Source organism: Leptosomus discolor, chromosome 18, assembly GCF_034619465.1.
Source record: "Leptosomus discolor isolate bLepDis1 chromosome 18, bLepDis1.hap2, whole genome shotgun sequence".
NCBI classification, from domain to species: Eukaryota; Metazoa; Chordata; class Aves; order Leptosomiformes; family Leptosomidae; genus Leptosomus; species Leptosomus discolor.
This window is the reverse complement of record NC_141408.1, coordinates 12519823-12539862: the sequence shown is the minus strand read 5'-3', so window position 1 is coordinate 12539862 and position 20040 is coordinate 12519823. Positions and strand designations below refer to the sequence as shown.

General features: G+C 46.7%; 1 protein-coding gene across 1 annotated transcript in view; it reads right to left on the bottom strand.

The window, feature by feature from the left end:
• BAZ1B (bromodomain adjacent to zinc finger domain 1B) overlaps positions 1 to 20040 on the bottom strand; it is a 50352-nt gene that overhangs the window by 8963 nt on the left and 21349 nt on the right. Inside the window, exons 8-15 of the mRNA XM_086475337.1 lie at positions 18183 to 18321; positions 17551 to 17681; positions 15861 to 15972; positions 8342 to 8440; positions 7725 to 7902; positions 6510 to 6695; positions 1997 to 2144; positions 262 to 409 (exon numbers count right to left, since the gene is read on the bottom strand). Of these exons, the coding sequence (XP_086331463.1) occupies positions 262 to 409; positions 1997 to 2144; positions 6510 to 6695; positions 7725 to 7902; positions 8342 to 8440; positions 15861 to 15972; positions 17551 to 17681; positions 18183 to 18321 (1141 nt within the window). The remainder of the gene's footprint in view (positions 1 to 261; positions 410 to 1996; positions 2145 to 6509; positions 6696 to 7724; positions 7903 to 8341; positions 8441 to 15860; positions 15973 to 17550; positions 17682 to 18182; positions 18322 to 20040) is intronic.

The window sequence follows — 20040 nt, the reverse complement described above, 5'->3', positions numbered from 1 at the left end:
CTAGGGCATCTGATTTTGGTTGACGTTTTGCGCACGTTTTCACCGCCAATCTGTTCAAACTCCTGAGGTTGTCATGGGTCAGCACAGCACAGGTGGGCTACAGTTACAGCCTGAAAAAAAAATATATCGCTTTTCTATTGTCCCAGTGCCACTGAGTGAACCTTTTAAAGGGGCTCTGTTTCAGGCTGGTTTGGTTGTCTTGTGAAAGCACGGCTGGAACGGTGCCCCAGTGGCAACGCGAAGGAGAGGAAGGCCACTCACCTGCCTCGGGAGCTGCGCCTGGCGGTGGAAGGCTGACACGCCGGGCACTGCCATTCACCATCTGGTATCTCGTAGAGCGCCGGCCTCAGACAGAACAGGTGGAAGGCTTTGTTACACTCGTCACACAGGATCAGCTTGTCATCCTCACCTAGGAGAGTGCAACTCGCTTGTAACGAGCGCTGCAGCCTTGCTCGACTCGAGAAGCAGCAGCTGCTGCAGCGCTGGAGGTCAGGACAAAGCAAGAGAGAGATGCAAAGTACCCTCTGACAGCTGGGACCCTTCCTTCTCGGTTCCACCGCTGTAGTGGAAACCAGCAGCGTTGAAAAACAAACAAACAAACAAACCAATGCAGAGTCCCTTGCCCTGCAAAGATTTAATTGGAGGCAAAGGTAGAAACCTGCCAAATAGGTTCCACCCAGGTTAAATCTCAAGCCCAGCACAGGGAAAGAGAGATTTGCTGCAAAAATGCCCAAGAGCCTAGCAACAAGCTATAAACGCAGCTATTCTTATTCTAGCCTCAATCTGGTCAACCTGCACAGCATCTTCTTTCTACTTAAGGTAGCAAGACGACCAAGAAAATCAGCATGCAGAACTAGTCTCTCTGTGCTTCTCACTGATGCAGGGAAAGGGGGAGGCAGTCCCGAGCCAACTATTTCATTTACTGAAGAGGAAAAAAAGAAAGTGCAGAGAGCTTGCCAACATGTCTCTTTCTCTAACATCCCAGTTCTTGGATTCTGTGAAACTACAATCTGCTAGTCTCAGGTGAGCCCCCTCTTACACCTGCCTAGAATCCCCTCTCCACAGCAGACAGGACAGTTTTTGCACTGGTTTGGAATATCCCTGAGGCTCCACAGTGAAGGAGGATGTTGCACCAATTCAGCCCTTACTTCTTTGAAGAGGTGGATGGCATAGCCTTTCGGTAAACAAAAGTGGCCTAGCATTCCCCCAGAGGTCTGTCTGCCCTCATTTCCCACTAGTGTTTCAGCAAATACAAAAGTGAGACAAAAAGCACATGACGAGGCAGAATGTACTACCAAGCTCTTTCCTCCAGGCTTCCGTCCAAAAGGAGAGGTTATGGCAGAACAAATACCAGCGCGCTGTCACTGGTGACGCCCCTTCTCCTTCCCCCTCCACCTGCAAGACTCTAAAGCCCTTCATCCTGTAGCACACGCAGAGAAGGCAGCTCCTCGTCACCTATCTGGTAACTTCCCCGGCCTTGCCAGCTGGTAAGGCTTCCAGCTCACCAAGCAGTTCTGCTCCCACCTTCGCCTCAAAGTAGCATCGTCCCACCTCGCGCTCTCCCACTCCACTACAAAGGACAGTAACCTTCCCAGCCCTTCCTTGCTCCTTCCTTCGGTAAATGATGGGACTAACTGACAAGGCTCAGAGACCCAAAGACCATTCCAGCCCAAAACTGAAACCAGGGAATGGACAGGGGCACAAGTGTTCCCAGAAGGATTTGTAGATGACTTGTGTCCGAGTACCCTAAGCATCCAGGGGACAGCAGCTCTGCAATGTTCTGCAAGACTGTGTACTGGTTTTGTAAGAGGGGTTTACTGGAGTCGGGGTCAAACGCTTCTGCGAGATCAACGCTTCTGAGTGTAAATCCCGACGTTCAAAACTCAAAATACAGCCAGAGACAGAGTGACAAGACTACGAGGGCATGTTGCCTAAGCAGGGCACGGAGAGGCGACAGCGTCCGCCTTTCACGCAGGCGTGGGGCAGGAATGCCTACCTTTCTTGCGACACACTTTGCATCTGGCATTCTCTGCCGACATATCCCACTTGATACAGGCATCCAGCATCCCGAGCAGCACGTGCATACGGGAGAAGGTCTGGGCCTCACGGATTGCTGTCTTCCACTTCTCCATGGCTGAAGCAACCTGCAGACAGACCTAACAACTTACAACGGCGCACACAGACACAGCTCGCTACAGTCTGAAGATGTTTTTATATCCTTTAGCTGGGGCCCTTCATAACCAAAGCTCAGCTCTGTATTTCTTTCCTCCTATACAGCCTCAGCAGTCCTACGTGCGGTTTATCCATGACCAGCCTCACTGGATCACACAGTTGGTTCGTAACAGTAGAGCCCTTTCGCATTTCACAGCCAGGCTGAAACAACCTACGTGAACTCCACTAAATTCTTGCTCTGAAAGTCTAACCCAAATAATCATCAGGCTAAGAAAATAAAAGGCAGAAATCTAGCACTGTAAAATGTGGGATGAAAGTCAGGAGACAGCTGGCAACACCACTTGAGCGTGGAGGATTGGAGCAGCCTGTGCTGCCCTCCAGTGGGTACTGCAGAGACGCTAGAGATCGTCAGCGAGACCCGCCGCTCGCTTGGTCCTCCTGGTCCTCCGAGCGGCTCAGCTGGCAAAGGGGACCCGTGACATCAGCCACCACCGGATTTCACAGGCAAAGCATCTGGAGCCTCAAATCTGAAACCAGCCACCTTCCTGAAACAAGATGACCTCAGCGCCTGTGAAATCCCAGAATTAGCCGCGAGTGATAAACCTGAGATTCGCACCAAGGCAGCTGCTGGAGTCCCCACATCGCCAGCCACAGGCGAAATCTCCAGCTCAGCTCTGGAGGTTTAGAAACAACGTTCTGGTAAATCGGAAATGCCCCAGAACAGAGAAGTAATCCGGAGCCACCGCATGTTCGACTCCCAACGTTAATCCCTTGCTTTGCAACAATGAGGTGATGGCCTAGACATGACAGGGACATAATAGGACTTAAGTTGATGTCCTTCTACCCCAGGAGAATGAAAAAACAAACAGTGAAGTGTCGGATGGGAAAATCTAAACTCTGCAGCTGACAGCAATTCGGGAGCCAAACAAAACCAGGATTTTTGCAGAGTTGCACATTCTCCTCCGACTGAATTTGAGGAAGCACAGCATATATTAGATGCTTGGAAAAACACACAAACTGCTCTAAAATGCCAACATCCTTGCTGCCATCGCTGGTGTGGAACCTGGAGCCCAAGACATTCAAGACCAACGGAAACCTGCACGGCCTACTGTGGCAGATTACACAGCACTGTGCTATTTCTTTGCAGAACATTGTTGAGGTGCTTCACATACTGTGTAATTGATTTTCCAAGTAACTGTTCCATGGGTTTTGCTGTTAACGTACTGGGTAACTGCTGGGCCAAGATAAATCTGCAAAAGCTGTTGGCAAGTTTTGCTTAGATTTTTTTCTCCCCAAGCCTGTGGAATTTAACAGATTTTTAGCCTTGCTTCCCAAGCATCATGAGACTATGGCACTCTAGCAGTACCATTATCAAGGGAGTTCAGACTGCCAACTAGGCAAAACGGGAGGTTGAAAGAAGTGACTTAAATACTCTCCTGACTGGAGATGAGCAATCTAGCAGGGAAAATAAAAAAACCAACATAAAACCACTACAGAAGTCCTCAGTCACATTTCAGCTACAGAGTGTCAGAAAACGCCTGCTTTGGTAACGGTGGACAAACCTCCAGGTAGAAAGGCTGCTGTCTGGTACCCTAAGATGACAGAAATCCCTCTGAACAACTGAAACAGTAATTGCTTGGTTGTGAAGCTGCTCTTTGGAGTACTGTCTGCAGGTAAAGACTGACACCCCCCTACACTTCTGCCTCTCAAATACCGCTGACAGCAAGCAGCGGGGGTGGATAACCTACCCATGCACTTCACTAGGCTCAAGCAGTTCTGCTGCAACGTCACACTGCAAAGAGGTCACATATTCCCTGTCCTAGTCTGGGATAGTCCAGAGTGCTGCTGCCGCTGGAAATGGGGACGTTTGCATAAACACAGAGGCACAAGACTGATTTTCAGGAACAGCCACAAGCCAGGTCTACCCTGCAATCCTTTTCTGCTCAGCAGTATGATCTCTAGCTATGCAGCTGAGCCAGCAGATACCCTCAGTATAGACAATTATGTCAGCAAACGGGTGCCTATTAAGCCATAACTCGTTTCTCACAGGGAAAATGACACATAACCATACCGCAGGACTGCAATTTTGCTCATATAGTCTGTAAGTACATTGTGTTTTTCCAGTATGGCTATGCTGTATTTTACCTGCTATGTACTCTCACTGCAGTTCCGGCTCTAAAAGACTTCGTAATTCTTGGCCTACGCAGCAGATTTGTCTTTAAAAGACTAAGTCAGGTTTTTTTCACTGGATAACTGTATCTGGGCTGCTCTTTCAAGGTCATCTATATAAAGGTTTTCTCCTTTGCCAAAAAGCATGCTCATTCCAGATGAACTGAGGCAAAAAACCCCCAAACAAAACCCAACCAACCAGCAAGCAAATCCAAAAACCCAACAAAAAAGTTGAACATGACTTGCACCACCACAAATGTCTAGAAAACTCTGAGCCAGACAAAGCAAGCGCTGCACACAGAGACATCAGCGCAAGACCAAAGGCAGTGCTCCGGAGGGAGACCTGCATGACCACACGCTCAGACTGGCAATACTTAAACCTGTGCCCACACACCTATAAAAGGCTGGGCTGTATAGCTAAGCATGCAGTCACATTAGACAAATTGGGTAACACTAGAAAAAAAAGAATTTCAAAGTAACTTATGATTACAAGTCCAGCAATATTCATAGATCCTACTGTTCCAGCTGCTTTACAGAGGTGAAAGTACAAATTGGGACGTTTCAAGCACGCAGAGCACGTTGTGTAACTAGGCAGCTGTAGCTGAAAGTTCTGCAATTGCTAGAACAAAGCATGCTACAGAAGCCTGGCCTTGCTGTAGTGAATAATGCTCCATAACCACGCCATTAAGCAAGAGAGCAAGGCTCTAAGGTAGAATGGAGAAACTAAACAAACATTCAGGATCAAAATGACTCCATTTTCAGGAACACAAAAGCTTGGGTTTGAAATCTGACGCAGCTTTAGCAACAGCAGGGAAGTGACCAGGACTCAAATTTGGAGCTCACACTGCCAAGTTACTATCCATTTAGATATGGCAGTAAATCTGATGTTACCCCTAAAGGACGCCCTACAGGTACAACCCTCACGGTTCCAACTGTAAGACACGTTGAGGGCAAGGCCTGATACGGTGTTGCTGCAGATACAGGCAATGGGATGATCCAGGCCCTTTCTGTCTGCCTCAGACAGAACTGATTTTTACAGCTCTGTATTCTGCGGATAGCTTTTAGGCTAAGGTAGCCTTCCATTCCCTTTGCCCTCAAGACTGAAAGATTCAAAGTTAGCAAAGTTTAAATACTTCAGGACAACCGAGGAATGTGAAAATTTCTAGCGCCTATCCAAGTATCCTGCAAACATGGCAAGGCCACAGCATAGCAAAGACTTGACATTCAAACGAGGGTTCAGCACACACTGCTGCGAGCTTTATAAAAATAAAATTAAAAAAAACCCCAAACCCCAAACCCCAGCACCAGTCAAGCACCTAATATTAAAGCTGGGAATTTCAAATGCTTCTGTCAATCCAATTCTGATCTTGCTACTTCTGCTGAAGTCAGGGATCAATCAGGGCAGAGCGCTTTGAAGGGGACAGGGGGGAAAGGCTTGTCACGGGGCACTAACGTCCCATTCGACTTAGTGCACAGAAACTATCCCTGAGCATTAGTATCCACCTTACAACGAAACACTGCTACAGATGACCCGCCTGCAGGACCTACCAAATCCATCGCAGCTCTTCTCCACCCCTCCTGAGCTCTGATTTGGAAAGCTCTGTATTTATGTACCACTTTTCTACTGCGGGCACGTACGGCTTGTCTGCCCAGATGTCCGGACAAGCGGTGTGCAACCCACAGTTTGGCATCTTCTGTGGGTGTCTCCACGTGTACGACAACTTCTGTCTGTTCTGCTAGAATACTGGTATTTACCTGAAGCCAACTCCCTTGCAGTCATCCAAACTTCAACATGGCTCTCCCTCTCTTTACGGATCAAAGGCACTAAGCCACCATCAGCCCTCTCTGATGGATACAACTCCTGTCAAGTTCTGTAAAAACGCTCCATAATACGCTTTTATTAAAACCTGTGTGAGGAATTGCACAAAGGAAGTAAAATATTTGACGTCACCCATTTCCTGTAATTCCTCCGCGTGATTTTCATTTTGCCAATACTTTTACTCTTCAAAACAAACAGGGAATACCTGGCCCCATAAATGACAAACCCACAGCACTCCAAACTTGGAACGGGGAGAAGCTGCTCAGGAATTAGCACCTGATGAAATGTATTGTCCCTGCTCAAAGAGTTAAGTGACAAGACCAAAACAGAGCCCTCAAATGAACGATACCTTAGCTTCTTCTGCCATTTTCTTGTCTTCATCTATCTCCTCAGCCTTGGCAATGTAGTCCTCTCCTTGATGTTTCCTTCTCTTCTGCTTGGGGGCCATGAAACCTTGCAGAAACTTCTTAACAACACCAGCTTGAAGCGCAATCACACACTCTCCAAAATCCTTCAAGCTCTCTAGTGAGTATACCTGTGAGGAAGAGCGCACGATCACGCAACAGTCGGACACTACTCTGTGCTGGTTTAGGCGGGCCTGTCCTGCAACCGGATCCACGTGGTACTTAGGGCAGTAGTGTTATCTACCGTGCTTGGTTATGGAATCAGCATATTGCTGCTGCTTCTGCTACAGTTCATATGCAGCTGATGATCATGCAGAGCACTGTTCAGAAAAAGAGCACCATGCCTTGAAAAAACAAACCAACCAACCCACCAAAACAACCCCAAACCCCCAAATCACGATGACCAAGCACTAAGCCCTTCGTCCGCTCCTTTAGCGACTCCTCTGAACGCTTACGGTCTCATCTACACAGGGAAGTCTCTGCAGTGACTCAGGATACAGCTCAACCAGAGCTTTAACCATTCCAAAGCCAGACGCCACCCTTTGGTAGGAGGAGCACGCACGAGTCACACGAGCACGTACTCTACCCACACCAGGGAATTTATCCCCTCCTAAAGACACTCAGGGCACCCATATTGCCTGTGTGAGTTAGGCTGAATTAGCCACAGCACTAAAAAGTCATACTTCACTGCACAGTAACTTCCTTGTGCTGATGTATCCATGAACAGAACATCCTTTAGGTCCTGGAACTGGGTCACAATCATTACCCCGAGCCTGGAGTGTTCCGAATTTATGAAAAAAACCCTCCAAAATGGAAAACTGCTGTCTCAACCAGACATGCTGACGTTGATGCAGAAGCTAAAAACCAGCTACAAAGAGTTCTGCTAACGGTCCATAAAGAAGTTTGCCACCAGATGAAGGAAACGGGGCAATTTAACAGCAGGACACCCAGCTCCAACATTATGTATGACCCACCTACACCAAAATGACCTCAAGCCAGCAGCCGTGTAATCTTGAAATAATAGTTTAGAAAGAGAGGACACGTGAGAAAAGTGATTTTTCTGATCCTCTTGTCCGAGGAGAACAAGAGACTCAAGACTTTCTGCAGAAAGCCTCAGCTCGCGCTTGTCTTGCTCAGTACTACTTTGCCCGTTCACTCACTCTTGCTTCGTATTCTGGTGTCACATCAACATATCCCAGGCCTCCTTTTTGCAGCCGAGTTGCCACCTCAATTAGATCACTTCGGAGGTAGTTCAGCAGTTCCTGGTTGCCATCACAGGATTTGAGGCCCAAGTTCTGTTTCCGAGCCAAATGAATAGAATGGGTGATGTCTTGATACCTGGAAAATCAAACCCAGGCTGTGAGCTGCGTGGGCACTGGGGCAGCAAGAGTATCCATCGTGATCTACGCGCTCCACCAGTGCAGAACGCTCTTTGGAAGACGCCTGAAAGCACGTGGTGGTTCTGGCTCCGAGTGGAAGAGCACTGCCTTTTGTTTCCAGTTGCAAGGAGCAATTTACAGACTGAGACAGAACCTTTCCACGGTTTAGAGCGTCACTTATCAAGAACCTGCAGTTACTGCCCAAGAAAAACAGCAATTCCTCATCCTCAATATCCTCCCCTCTTCAGCACAGGCACGATCAAAGCAAAGCGCAGAATGCTGCCCCAGGAATGGAAAGGCTTGCTGTGACGAGGATACGCTTTGAGTTTGAGAAGGCACACAGAGAGGAGGGGGCGGGGGGGGAAAACCACCCCAAAAAACCCCCCGAGCAGACTCACCTTTTCTCCAAGCGCTCCTTTAGCTGGCTCTCTCTTACTCCTTGTGGGTGCAGGCAATCCAGCAGCTCATCCAAATCCTTCTGACTGTCACAGAGAAACCTGAAAGATAGAACGTGCACCAACATCAGCTAACACATCTCTGTGGCAAGACAGTTCCTTCTTCTAAATAGTTCACAAGCATTAGTGGGCAGGGATGACAAGTAACCTATATCCCAACCCCATGGAGCAAGGTGAAACACTTCCAGTAATGCTGGCATAAGCATTCTGACTCAGATTGGCCTCATTTCAAGGTCTCCAAATGTAGCCAATTCCAGGGTAAGAAAAACAAAAACAAAATAAACACAGAACTGATTTATAGATTTTTTCCCCATTAAGTTTATTAAAACATTGGCATTTGAATTTAGTCATCTACCCCAGGGATTAGATTCACTAAGTTGCAGTCAGTTTAAGTAATCTGAATGTCATTTTAGATGCACGAGAGAAGACTAACACGCTATGCGCTGCATAGCATGGCAATTTAATCATTATTTCTGCAGAGCCTTTGACTTCTCTCTCTCGTTAACCCAAGAAGTCCCTACGTTAACAAAGGGTATGTTCTCGCTTGCACCACAACTGCCGATGATGTAGGTTTGTGACTGTGAAGGCTACGCGCTCTGCAAGCATAGAACTCCTTCCTAAGAAGCTCACCTTAACTTGAAAGCTCAAACGTAGTATGTGAAAACCACAGGCATTAGCTTTAAACCTTTCTGCTCAGAACGTCCTTCAGGACAGCAACAGCAACTGGCAGTCAGCTAAAAGGGGAAAACTTTTGCAGAGCTCTCTACACAAGGCATTTCTCGCTGCAATTTGAGAGTACAATCAAGTTCTAACGCTGGGTTGTAGATTTAAACTACCTTTAAAACAGCCTGAAATTCTCTCCTTTTCCTCTTTTTTTTTTTCTTCCTTCCCAACTCTACTCTAGGATGCCATGGAGCCTCCTCACCTCACGGGGGCGGGAATTCGATCTGAGCTTCACAGCTCATTTACAGCAAATAAGACTAATTACATATCTTCTAGAAGATTGCTCCTTAGAAGAGGGAAGTGAGAGAACAGCAAAATCAACCTTATATGGAAACAACTGCAAAGGACCACCGTGTGATCCTTACCAGCCGCACAGAAGACACCAGATCTTATTTTTCTTCTTGGGCACAAGTTCAGATGAGCCAAGCAACAACTAGAGAAAGATGCTGCTTTGGCTCCTCTTAGAATAACAGTATCTGCAACGCTTATTTTTCTGGCAGAAATACTTACTAAATAGCATATCTGAAAAGAAAGTATTTCAGAGTTCTAGCATGCTCTATTAGGGGAGTGGCCTCACAATATGCATTCAGTTAGTAAATGAATTACTCTAAAACATAAAACTGATTGATTAAAAATGGAAGAAAAATAGTTTCTTGCCAGTCACCTGCTTCAGTATACTCCAACCCTGCGGAGCATCCTCACTTTGCACACTGAGAGCAAATCTTTTGGCCACCACTATCCTCTGCACACCCTCCCTGCGAGAAACAGGACAGAGCAGCTCCAAATATCTTTCACCCACTAGAGCCTAGCACAGGCACTTCAAAAATAGCAGTGATTAAGGTCTGGTCATTAATGGATCCAACAGGCATTCATACAAACCTGTAACAATATAACTTGTGTCTTTTTCTTATGGATGCCACTTATGGTGACTAACTAGCATTCCTACGTTCACTGGAAGGTCTAAAGACAGACCACTGCAAGGACTAGCATTTCTAAGTCTGCTGGACTTCTGCTAAATAAAGAGAAATTTCTCTAGAATATTTGGTATCAAATTGCTTCCAAACCCTCGGGGCAAATCTTGGGATTGGTCCTAAGCCATATTTCGGTATGAGGAATCTGCCACAGTATGGGAATGGCATAAACCAAGCTTCAAAACAGTTGCCCTGCAAACACCCAGCAGAGGGCCATTTCTCAGGCATGTTGAGAAGGTTGCCTAGGTCATGATGAAACAACATCCGTCACTGCTGGTCATACACCATGGGATCCAGTTGGAAAAAATATGCGAGAACACCATGCCCAAGCTTTCTCAGCTTTCCCCCACGGCTGCAAATCTAATGGGGGAGGAATTCCCTGCAGAGTTTTGTCTCAGTGTAAAAATGAAAGGGCACTGGAAACAGTTAGCATATGGCACTTGGATTCTCCAGTGTTATGTGGTTTTTTAGGGAAAGACAACAGAGGCTGGTGGCCAGCATGAGAAAGCAGATCTCATCCTTTCAAGAAAGCGAGGGTTAAGCCCTGGCACAACTTTCTTCCTGCTGAAAAGGAAACGGGACAGGGAAGGGAGAACATCTGCAACAGGCACTTGAGTCTTCCCAATTCACCCTGACAGTAAGAACAGGGATTTCTGGGAGTGGGAGCTCTTCTACATCAGCTTAAACTCAAATGTGCAAAACATAAACATACCACAGAGGTACCTGTGTTACTTTGATCGGTGACACCTTGCTGCTCTGTGCAGCCACAGCTCCCGGTGCTCAACCTAGCTCCACACGCTCCCCACTGCCTGAAGGAACCACCTGCACCTCCAGCTAGGGCTCAACCAGCACAAGGCTGGGAGCACAGCTACGACATGACAGGGCTGGCATTTTAAACGGGGCAGACAATAGGGCTACGTGGGTCTTGATAAGAGGGAGGGGAAGGCAACTGGTGCCCTTAATGTGGCCCGACACCGAGCTTAATAACACAATCCAGAGTGATGGGAAAGATGCCTTTGGTAGAGCCAAGACCAGATGGAGGTCTTCAAACTGATCTGAAAGGAGGAAATCCTGCCTGGGGTAAGGGCCTCCTGCATCCCTAAATGACAGCCTAGACTCTTTTCTTACATTTCAGGCAGCCCAAGCCGGCAGCCTGGCCAACAATCAAAACAGAGGGGACGAACGGCACAAGCATCGAGTCAAAAGGAGCTCTCGGTATTCACTCAGGCTGAATATTCCTACCTGTTCTCAGGCTACAGGCTGCAAGGGACAGAGAAAGGTATAAAACCTGGACTGCAGACTAGGGGAATGAAGAAATCAAGAGGACAACATCTAGAGGAGCCCAGGATCAGTACCTGCTCTGGAGGGTTGGTGGAAACAGGGGAACTCCATCTGTAGAATATAGGCGTGAGAATGGAGTCTGTCAGCACCCACTCATGGTTAACTCAAATTGTCTGCTGAGGGGACCCGCCATACCATGGTGTATTCCTAATAGATGAAGAACAACGGGAGTTACTCTGCAGAGATGCCACTGTTTCCAAAATTCAACTGCTTTCTGACCAGGATGAGCAAAGAAGTCTCCTGCATACCCACACACTGCCAAGGTTGTGATTAACCCGTGGTGCTTGCAGGGAAGACCCGTATGTACATAGCTCACAAAGCACTACGGTACAGACAAAAGACTTTTTCAGGGACCATGTGCCCAGAAGCTTTAAAAGGGGAGAGTTTTTAATAAGCATCAGCATCAGTGGAAGTCGTGCACAACGTTAGAAACGGGACTGGTCCATCTGTCTGGAGAAGACAGAAGTCACCAAGCATTTACGATTCTGAATGAGAACAACGATTCAGCCTCCACACTTTTAGGACAGAACACTGGGCCCTCTTCTTTTGGGGGACAAAGTACTGAAAGCAGAAACCACTTCCACGAGACACTGGCAGAACTACAGGATCTATCTCTCCCTTTATCAATGTCCTGCCAGCTCCCATCCTCCGGGAGAAAAGGGGCAGGACTGTGAAATACAACAACAAGTTAATTTGGTGTTCATTTCAAAGTCTCATCGCTCTGGAGCATAAAAGGGTAAAGCTAAAGATGCTCTATGTGCACCATGAGGCTACTCTCAATCCCATGTTAGATGTACTATTAGGGAAAAAAAAAAAAAAAAAAGAGCAGGAGTTAAAGCAGAACACAAAGAAATGACACTTCCTATGCACCACATGCTAACGTGATGAGTTATAGCTGAAAAAGTCCTTGTATCCCAACAACAGGGGGTGTAGATATCCAAGGACTTCACTGTGGTCTCAGAGCTTCTCGGGGTGTGCAAGGACAATGCGCAAAAAGCAGCCAAGGAGGAGACTCTTCCACAACCATCTATTCTCAGGGGAGTCCTTGAGACGGGAGAGATCAATGGCAACGGGAACACAGTAATAGGAATGTGGATTTCCGCAGAGGGAAGTTCTAGTTACTGGCTATCCCCTGAAATAACAGCTATCGGGTTGTCACTTGTCTTTTTGGGGAAGCTTACCTGGAAGTGGTGACAGCTGTCAGAGAGGGACTTAGCAAACAGGCTCTTTGCAGCTCTAGAGCTTTAAAGAACAGTCTTTCAGCTGAGGAAGCTTACTGCTTACGGCTTCAGGTGGCCCTGTCACTTCGGAGAAAGCCACGCAGGCAGCACAGAAGAACGCTAAGTTAGAAGTGGTGTCGTTGTCTTTGAAGAGCTGCCGTTGTGCCCCCTGCTCACTCGAAGGGCAGGAAGGCCTAAATCTGGCTCAGATCTTCCATTTGCATTGCTTTACCTCGACACCCTGACACCGCCAACCTGCTTGGCAGAACAAGGCACGCAGGCGTGATACTCTCAGTAAAAAATGAGCGAGTGCTGTGATTGTTAGCAGACTTTCCCAGCAGGTACTAAAAAGGACAGAAATCAAAGACACTGTGGCATACAAGAAAAAAAAATCCCACCCAGCTCAGTATCTTCTTTCTGAGTGGCAAAAGGACAGAACGGGCCTGCAGTGACATCTCTTTGACCTGCCCCTGCAGGTTTTAGCATCTGCTGGTTTGAGGACTTCCTTGTGGGCCAGGACACGAACCTTTGTGCTTAACGCTCCCCGATGAACTCAGTTTGTCCAACCGGTGCTTTGAACGGGTACGAATCTGAAGATCCAGAGCAGCTGGTAGCAGTGAGCTGCACACCTCAGCTGTATGATCTCAAGTAGTACTTTCCTCTCTGTTTCAAAACTGTCAGTTACTAGTTTAATATCCTGACTACTTTTTTCTGTATCAAAAGAAAATCCCCTTTCTTTAGGAGACTCCCCCATTCTCCTCTAACATTACTCTCCATCTCCCTGCTGAACATATTAAGAGTACTTCCGTAATTTCTTTCAAATTTCTTAGCCAATTATTCACTCACGAGAACAACTTCCTTCTTATCCTAAGGCAGGCCCTGTAACAACAGATCTTGTGAGGTAAGATTGTTCCCCAAGGGAAAAGGAAAAAAAAAAAGGTTTTGCCCTTAGTCTGTAGTTTGGTTTATTATTCTTTTTATTTCCTTCAGTTAGGCTCAACCACGGTTTTTAAGTAGGCCTTCTTACTTTTAACAGCATCCCTATCCTGATGTGAACCATACTGAGAATCTTTTGTTATTGTTACTGCTGTTTTGTTTCCAAGTTTCCTCAAACCTTTTTTTTCCAAAGGTAAGAGGCAGCCCTTGCTTTGACCATCTAGTACGGAAACTTCAAGACAATCTCTCTGAAAGCATTTTAGGCTTTTGGCTGCCACTTTAAGCTTTTTTTTTTTTTTTAAACAAGCTCCTTCATTCTCTTTGTTGCTCTCTTTTGTGAAAAAAGGAGAATACTGCATATTATGGTCACTTCATATAAAGCAGCTCTTAGTAACAGAATGTAATTCAGTCCTGAGAGCGCAGAGGATCTGGTTCAAAGAGCTGCTCCTCCTGGACTGGATGACAAGTTAAGTCTATAAAGCACTTCTACCCTTGTAACCACTCTGATCTCTCCCAGCACATCGCTGAGAGTTGCCAACCTGATTGAGCAACTCAACACTGTAATATCACATACGATGTTTTTTCAAGTTTGGCCTGGAATGACGAGTCGCGGGGATTCTGTTACTTAATTCATCCCATTTGGCTCGATTCTGTCTCCAGTTTATAGCCATATCCACTACCAATTTAAGGTACTGTTTTTCTTATATAATTTGTCTTTCTACTGGAACACATCTTGCCATCTCTGCTAAACAGAGACCAAGCATTAGAAGAGGCAGTTTGAGCAGAGAGGACTTCCCTGTGGCTCGTGCTGTTCTCTACGACCTCCTGTTCGGCACCCATTCCCTCGGAAAGCCCAGCTGCTTGAATTTTCACCCTGTGACAAGATGCACAAAGGACCGGACTGAGAAAGGGGTGGAGATTTGTCACGGCAGTGCTGGACAGAGCGGAGGCAGCAGCAGAAACTCTGCTATCTCCTGTGACCTGCCAGCAACGAAAGAGAAGGGCTAGAGCAATACAAAGAGTCGGCACTCAATGCTGATGGTTTAGATGAATCAGGACATCCACAAATGTCAGCCTCTTTGACAGTTCCTGGTGGGGGAGCAGGAACACTTTCAGGAAAGCAGCGCTGACCTGCAGCAGTGGAACTACACTTTGGAGCTAAGCTCACGACTGGTGATATTTATCAAAGACCAAGTAACCCCACTTTGTGTGTCAGCAGTGGAAAACTCCGGGGAAAAGTCACTTGCTAACAAGAGAGCTGCAGGAGCAAGTACTTTGTGATAGTTACTTCTCAGGGTTATCTAAAAACTGAAGAGTCCTTCACAGGCAGTTTAGCAGGTAAAGCTGTAGCCAGTATTTTCTGGCATGGGGACACTGCTGATCAGTCCTTACCGCTCAGGGCACAGTCGACACAGGAGAATTTCTTTAAAGATAAAAGACACTGGTAGGGCCAATCGCTGGAGCAAGTCACAATCAAACACGCTCAAAGGTAGCGTGTTTAGATTTGATCCACTTAGAAGACACGTTGGTGGCTACTGCCTGGCACTGGGATGCACTAAAGGGATAACAGGCTGTCACCATGGAAGAATAATTTTGCTCAGCTATAATTATCAGCAGCAACAAAACCCAATCCCATGATAAGGCACTATAGGGAAACAAATGGACACCACCACAGTCTGCTGTGAAGCCTAGGAAGAAGACACCAACAAAGAGCTGGGGGATGGCCCTGCACATCTCACTCTTCACGAGAGCACGCGGGACATAGGCCTGTGGCCAAAGATTTCAGCGAAGGCTTTCGTTTCATGTGCTCAAAGACCCCAGGTGCCACAGTTCAGGTGTGCTGAGATGAACCGTGAAAGAAAACCTAGATACACTTAGCTAGGTCACTGCTCCCCTCCTCCTTTTTTTTTTGCCTTTTAAAGTAATGCTTACCAACACTGAAAAAAGCACACAGTAATTCTTTTAAATTAACAATTTTTCCAAGTATAAAATATTTAAAAAGCAATACATCAAAGTAGCATTTTAGTGGCTTAATTTATACTGGCTTCAAGGCTGATTGATCAGGTTGATTATAATGGTTCCACTGGCCCTTGGGCTGGCTGCCCTATGAACAATAATATCAGTAACAGAGCCTGGAGAGCTGCTAAACTAATCCAACTGTTAAGTACTGAGAGAGTAATAGATCTATAGTCGGGTCTATCAAAAGAAATCTATCTAGTTGGCTTGCCCCCTATGCTTTGAGTGCTTCACAGCTACAAAAGCACGTGTTACCATAAGTTCTGTCCCTGCTTGGGCGCAGTGGTCTCTGCGGGAAGGTCTGCAGCGGGCACAGACCGGTGAAGCTTGCTCACTCTGCCATCAGCCGCTGCGCTCTTCCGTTTGTCTGGAACACAAAAGCACAAGGTCAAGGGTTTTCTCACTCATCTTCCTCCTCAGGGAGCATTTTTATTTTGTAAAAACGAACCTATCCCCCAGGTAAGCGTTCATATTCAGCATCTAGGCCAGCAGTACATTTGTCAGGGAAAACTAATCCAGCATTAGTTTGCTGGACCTCACAGTATATGCATTTATAGAAATACAAAGAAAGAGAAGTCATTTTTAAAGAAATTACTGCATCATAAAGCACATAGCTCAAATTAAGAAAGATATTCCTACTATTTCAAACACGTAAAACTAGTTTCACCTTTTAGCTATATACTGACAAAGTACTAGAACTGAACGAGATCTAAACAGTATGTGTTTGTATTTCTCAGCATCTTAGACAAGTCCGACATGAATTTAAACCTTTGCTTATTTAAGCCTTTGCTTGTTAAGTTTCAGAAGAAACGTGCTGAAATTTTGCACACTAGCTGGGTAAATACCCACAGGCAGCTGCTGAGCAATTCATGCAGCTGGAAGCAAGCTGGTAGGCACTTGGCCAGTCAATATTTGAAGAAGTTCACATAGAAAATAAACCCATCAAGGGCCACTGAATGATACCACCTCAACAAGTCACCAAAGAGGCTGGGAAGTGACATGCTAGGTGAAGTATCTCATTGTAGGTTTGCCCTGTTCCATTCTTCTACAGATGTCTACTCTGCCCGTTGCCTAAGACAACCTACCACCAGGTGAGGGCTCTCAGACTGAACTCAATACGGCCTCTCACCTGCAGTATTGCTGCAGACAGACCCGATGCCAGCCTGTGATGCTTCAAAAGCAAGAAGTGATCACGACTGAAAATGCAACTGGAGTCAGATTATAGCATGCTTTGCTGTACCAAGAACTATTTCCACAGAGAAGCGTTAAGTTTCCCTCCCCAGAGGCTGATTTTTGTGCATGTCCAGGTTCTGCCTGCAAGGCTCCTCCACCACCCAGGCTCCAAGGCAGCCAGGCAAAAATACAGAGGGAGCCCTACAACTTCAGCTTGTCGTTGCACCTCACCTGCACAAGGTGAAGAGCAAGGTGAGAGGACACGTGCAAGAGGGCTGTTTGTCAAAGTGGCCTCAATCAGCAAAGCTACAGGTAGCCAGAAGGCTGTCCTGCTGGATACCATTTCACAGGTCAATCTGGGAGTCTTGCCACCGACGGAACATTAGCACTGTGGTGGATACCCTCACCCTCTGCAGCACACAACTGGCTACTTGCCCAAGAAGTCTGGCACACCGCAACTCGGCAGGTTCAGAGTAAACCAGAGGGACTAGTGTACGATTGACATCCACCTCATCGACTTTAAGAGAAGTGATTGTACCCACGGGTCCTTACGTACTACACTGTCGGCAGTCTCAAGACCTGCAGCAGCAGGAGGGAGATCAGCAGGAGCATCAGACTCTCCTGTCTACAGGCTTCTCGAGTTTAAAGGCTTACATCAGAGTATCCCCATGAAAACACTCAGACTAGACAGTTCTCTCTCACATTCACAAATCCGTTCTAATAATCAGACAGCAACAAAGGAAATACCCACAGAGAAGCAGGCTGATCGTACCTCCTGGGCTGTAGTCCTTCTTAAAATCTTCTTTTTTCTGATGGGGAAGGATGAATCTGTAGTCTATACTGTCATGCACCCAGCCTTTCTCAATGAACAAGCCAGGAACTTCATCCGAAAACAGCCAATACCTGTAGGAAACATACACGTTGACAGGGAGCTGTCTCCTCTTCTGGCTAGTTACACACATCTGCCTTTATTTGCATAGAGGGGAGAAGCGCTTGGCTCAAGAACTGAAAGCATGTGTATCTTTATATCAGCACATTAGTTGAAAAACACGAAAAGCTTTTATTAGAATCCATTCTAAGAACATTCTTGTGCAACAAACTCGGGAGAAAAAAAAAAGAAAGAGATGGGAATTCGGCTCTTGAGCACTGATGCAAGCACTTGAAGCTCCACTGGCTAGTGGATCCTGCCCTCCACAGGAAGGCCCCAAAAAGCTGGCCATGTAAACCAGTGAAGGCCATTATACTCTATCCACACAACCCCCCTCACTTCTGCTCTCCTCCCCAGTTCAACACGCAGGGAGTCCTCTCAGCACTCTCCATACTGATTGTCTCTTGGGGGCTGCTGCCTGACAAAGTCCTTCCCAGAGGGACGAGCTGGCAGCTCAGGATCACTTCCTTTCCCACCTGTTATGGTTACGATCCGTGCCAACTGGGGTCCGGCGCATCACCAGCTTCGCTTTGGCAATTCCATCCTGGAAAGTTTTCTCAGCTGCAGCTTTATGCTTCCGGATTCTTTCTTCCTCTGCTTCTTTCTCCATCCTCACTGTCGGGATTAGCAGAGCAGTATTAGCTTTCTTCTATTGCATCCAGATATCAATATTCTCTTTCATTTTACTACACCATAGGAGTAAAATAATTTATTGGTGACTTTGGTTAATACTCTTTTAGTACAGCCACCCACCCCTCATCTTCCTTTCTACCCACCATTCTAGAAAAAACTCAAGAATTAAGAAGTCAAGGATGAATTGGGTTGAGGAAAGCGGAAAGTCTGGCTAAGAATTGTCTGGAGAAATTAGTCCTCACTATTATTTCTCATTCGAGACCAAGAAAGGGACATCCACTGCTGTGCAGTCCCATATAACAACAGGGTCAAAGATCTTTAACTACAGCACGACATACGACAAGGACTTTGCTCTGGCTGGCTCAAGCGGTGGGAGGGGTCCAGCCGCGCCACCAGAGGTCAGCGTGGCTGGCGGACACCGGCATTTCCACCACGGCAACGCTCTCCTCACAACCTTGCCTACTGAAAAAAAACAGCTCTGGCACAAGAGAGGCCTCTTCCGGGCACAACCGTCTCACAACAGCAACCAGGTCACATCTCCTAACACCTCAGGCTTTCCCATACACGCTCTGAAGTGCAAGAGCATTAAAATAGAAACTTCAGGTTTCCCACTCATGACAGAAGTACGGCAGTTTCAGTAGCTCTCAATATCCATGGCTGTCAACAAAAAAAAAACAGGGGAAAGAAAAATACAAAGTGGCCTAAATACTGGCATCACAGGCTCCTTGGCAAGAGTTTTCCAGAACAAAATATGTCATTTCACATCTCCGGGTAAGGAGCGAGAAGCAAGGCAGCTTCTGCCAAGAGATAAAACATTAAGGTCAACAGGATTTATGCTTCTCGTGGTGGTTCAAGAGTCTCTCTACGCTTTTGCCCGTCTCTGAAGAACAGGTGTACCTTGCCCGAGAACTGCCTGGACAAAAAGGAATGAAGCGTCAAATTGAGTCACACTGGCTCTTCAGAGCCTGATCTCAGTCTAACAAAAACATCCCCCCTTCATGACTTGCACAAAAGGCCGTGGGCAACATTCTTCTGTGTCCTGAGAAAACTTAAGGAAAAGAAATAAAAAGGATGAAGAAATGAAGACTTCTCTTTGCATCACAAGAGAGGGTTCGAAGCAGATGGAACGAGACCATACGGAAGGGGTGAGGTGGAGTGGGGCAGGTCAAAGGGAGCATATAGAGGTCGTATGCTGGCTGCTGTCCCAGGCAGAAAGGCAACTTCTTGCTAGGACTTTTCCCAGGGCTACTGCCTACTCCTTCTCTCGCAGCCATTTTCTGTATCAAGACAGATTTGGTAACAGTTGATTTGTAAATACCTGGTAAGTCTCTCAAGTCCTGCCAATGTCATCAATCCTGACTGATCAGGGGAGACATGCTGAAAAACATACCCTTGCATTTGTTACACCAACTCGATATATCAGCTTTTACCGAATAATATACCAACTTACAGTAACTGCAGCACGGCAACGTTGTCCTGTTAATTCACACCTGCCACACACAAGCAGCTGCACAACCCGTAGCTCTGTAAATATCAACTCCTCCCTAAACCTTACGACCTCTCCCTGTGGCAAAGTACTGAATTCAGAACAAGGAGCAACAGCCACTCTCACAGTACCTAATGCCTCGTGCCACCTAAATCTGAATCTCGCAAACCACATCGGGAGGCCTATGCTACAGCAAGTACCAGTCTCACCTTCCA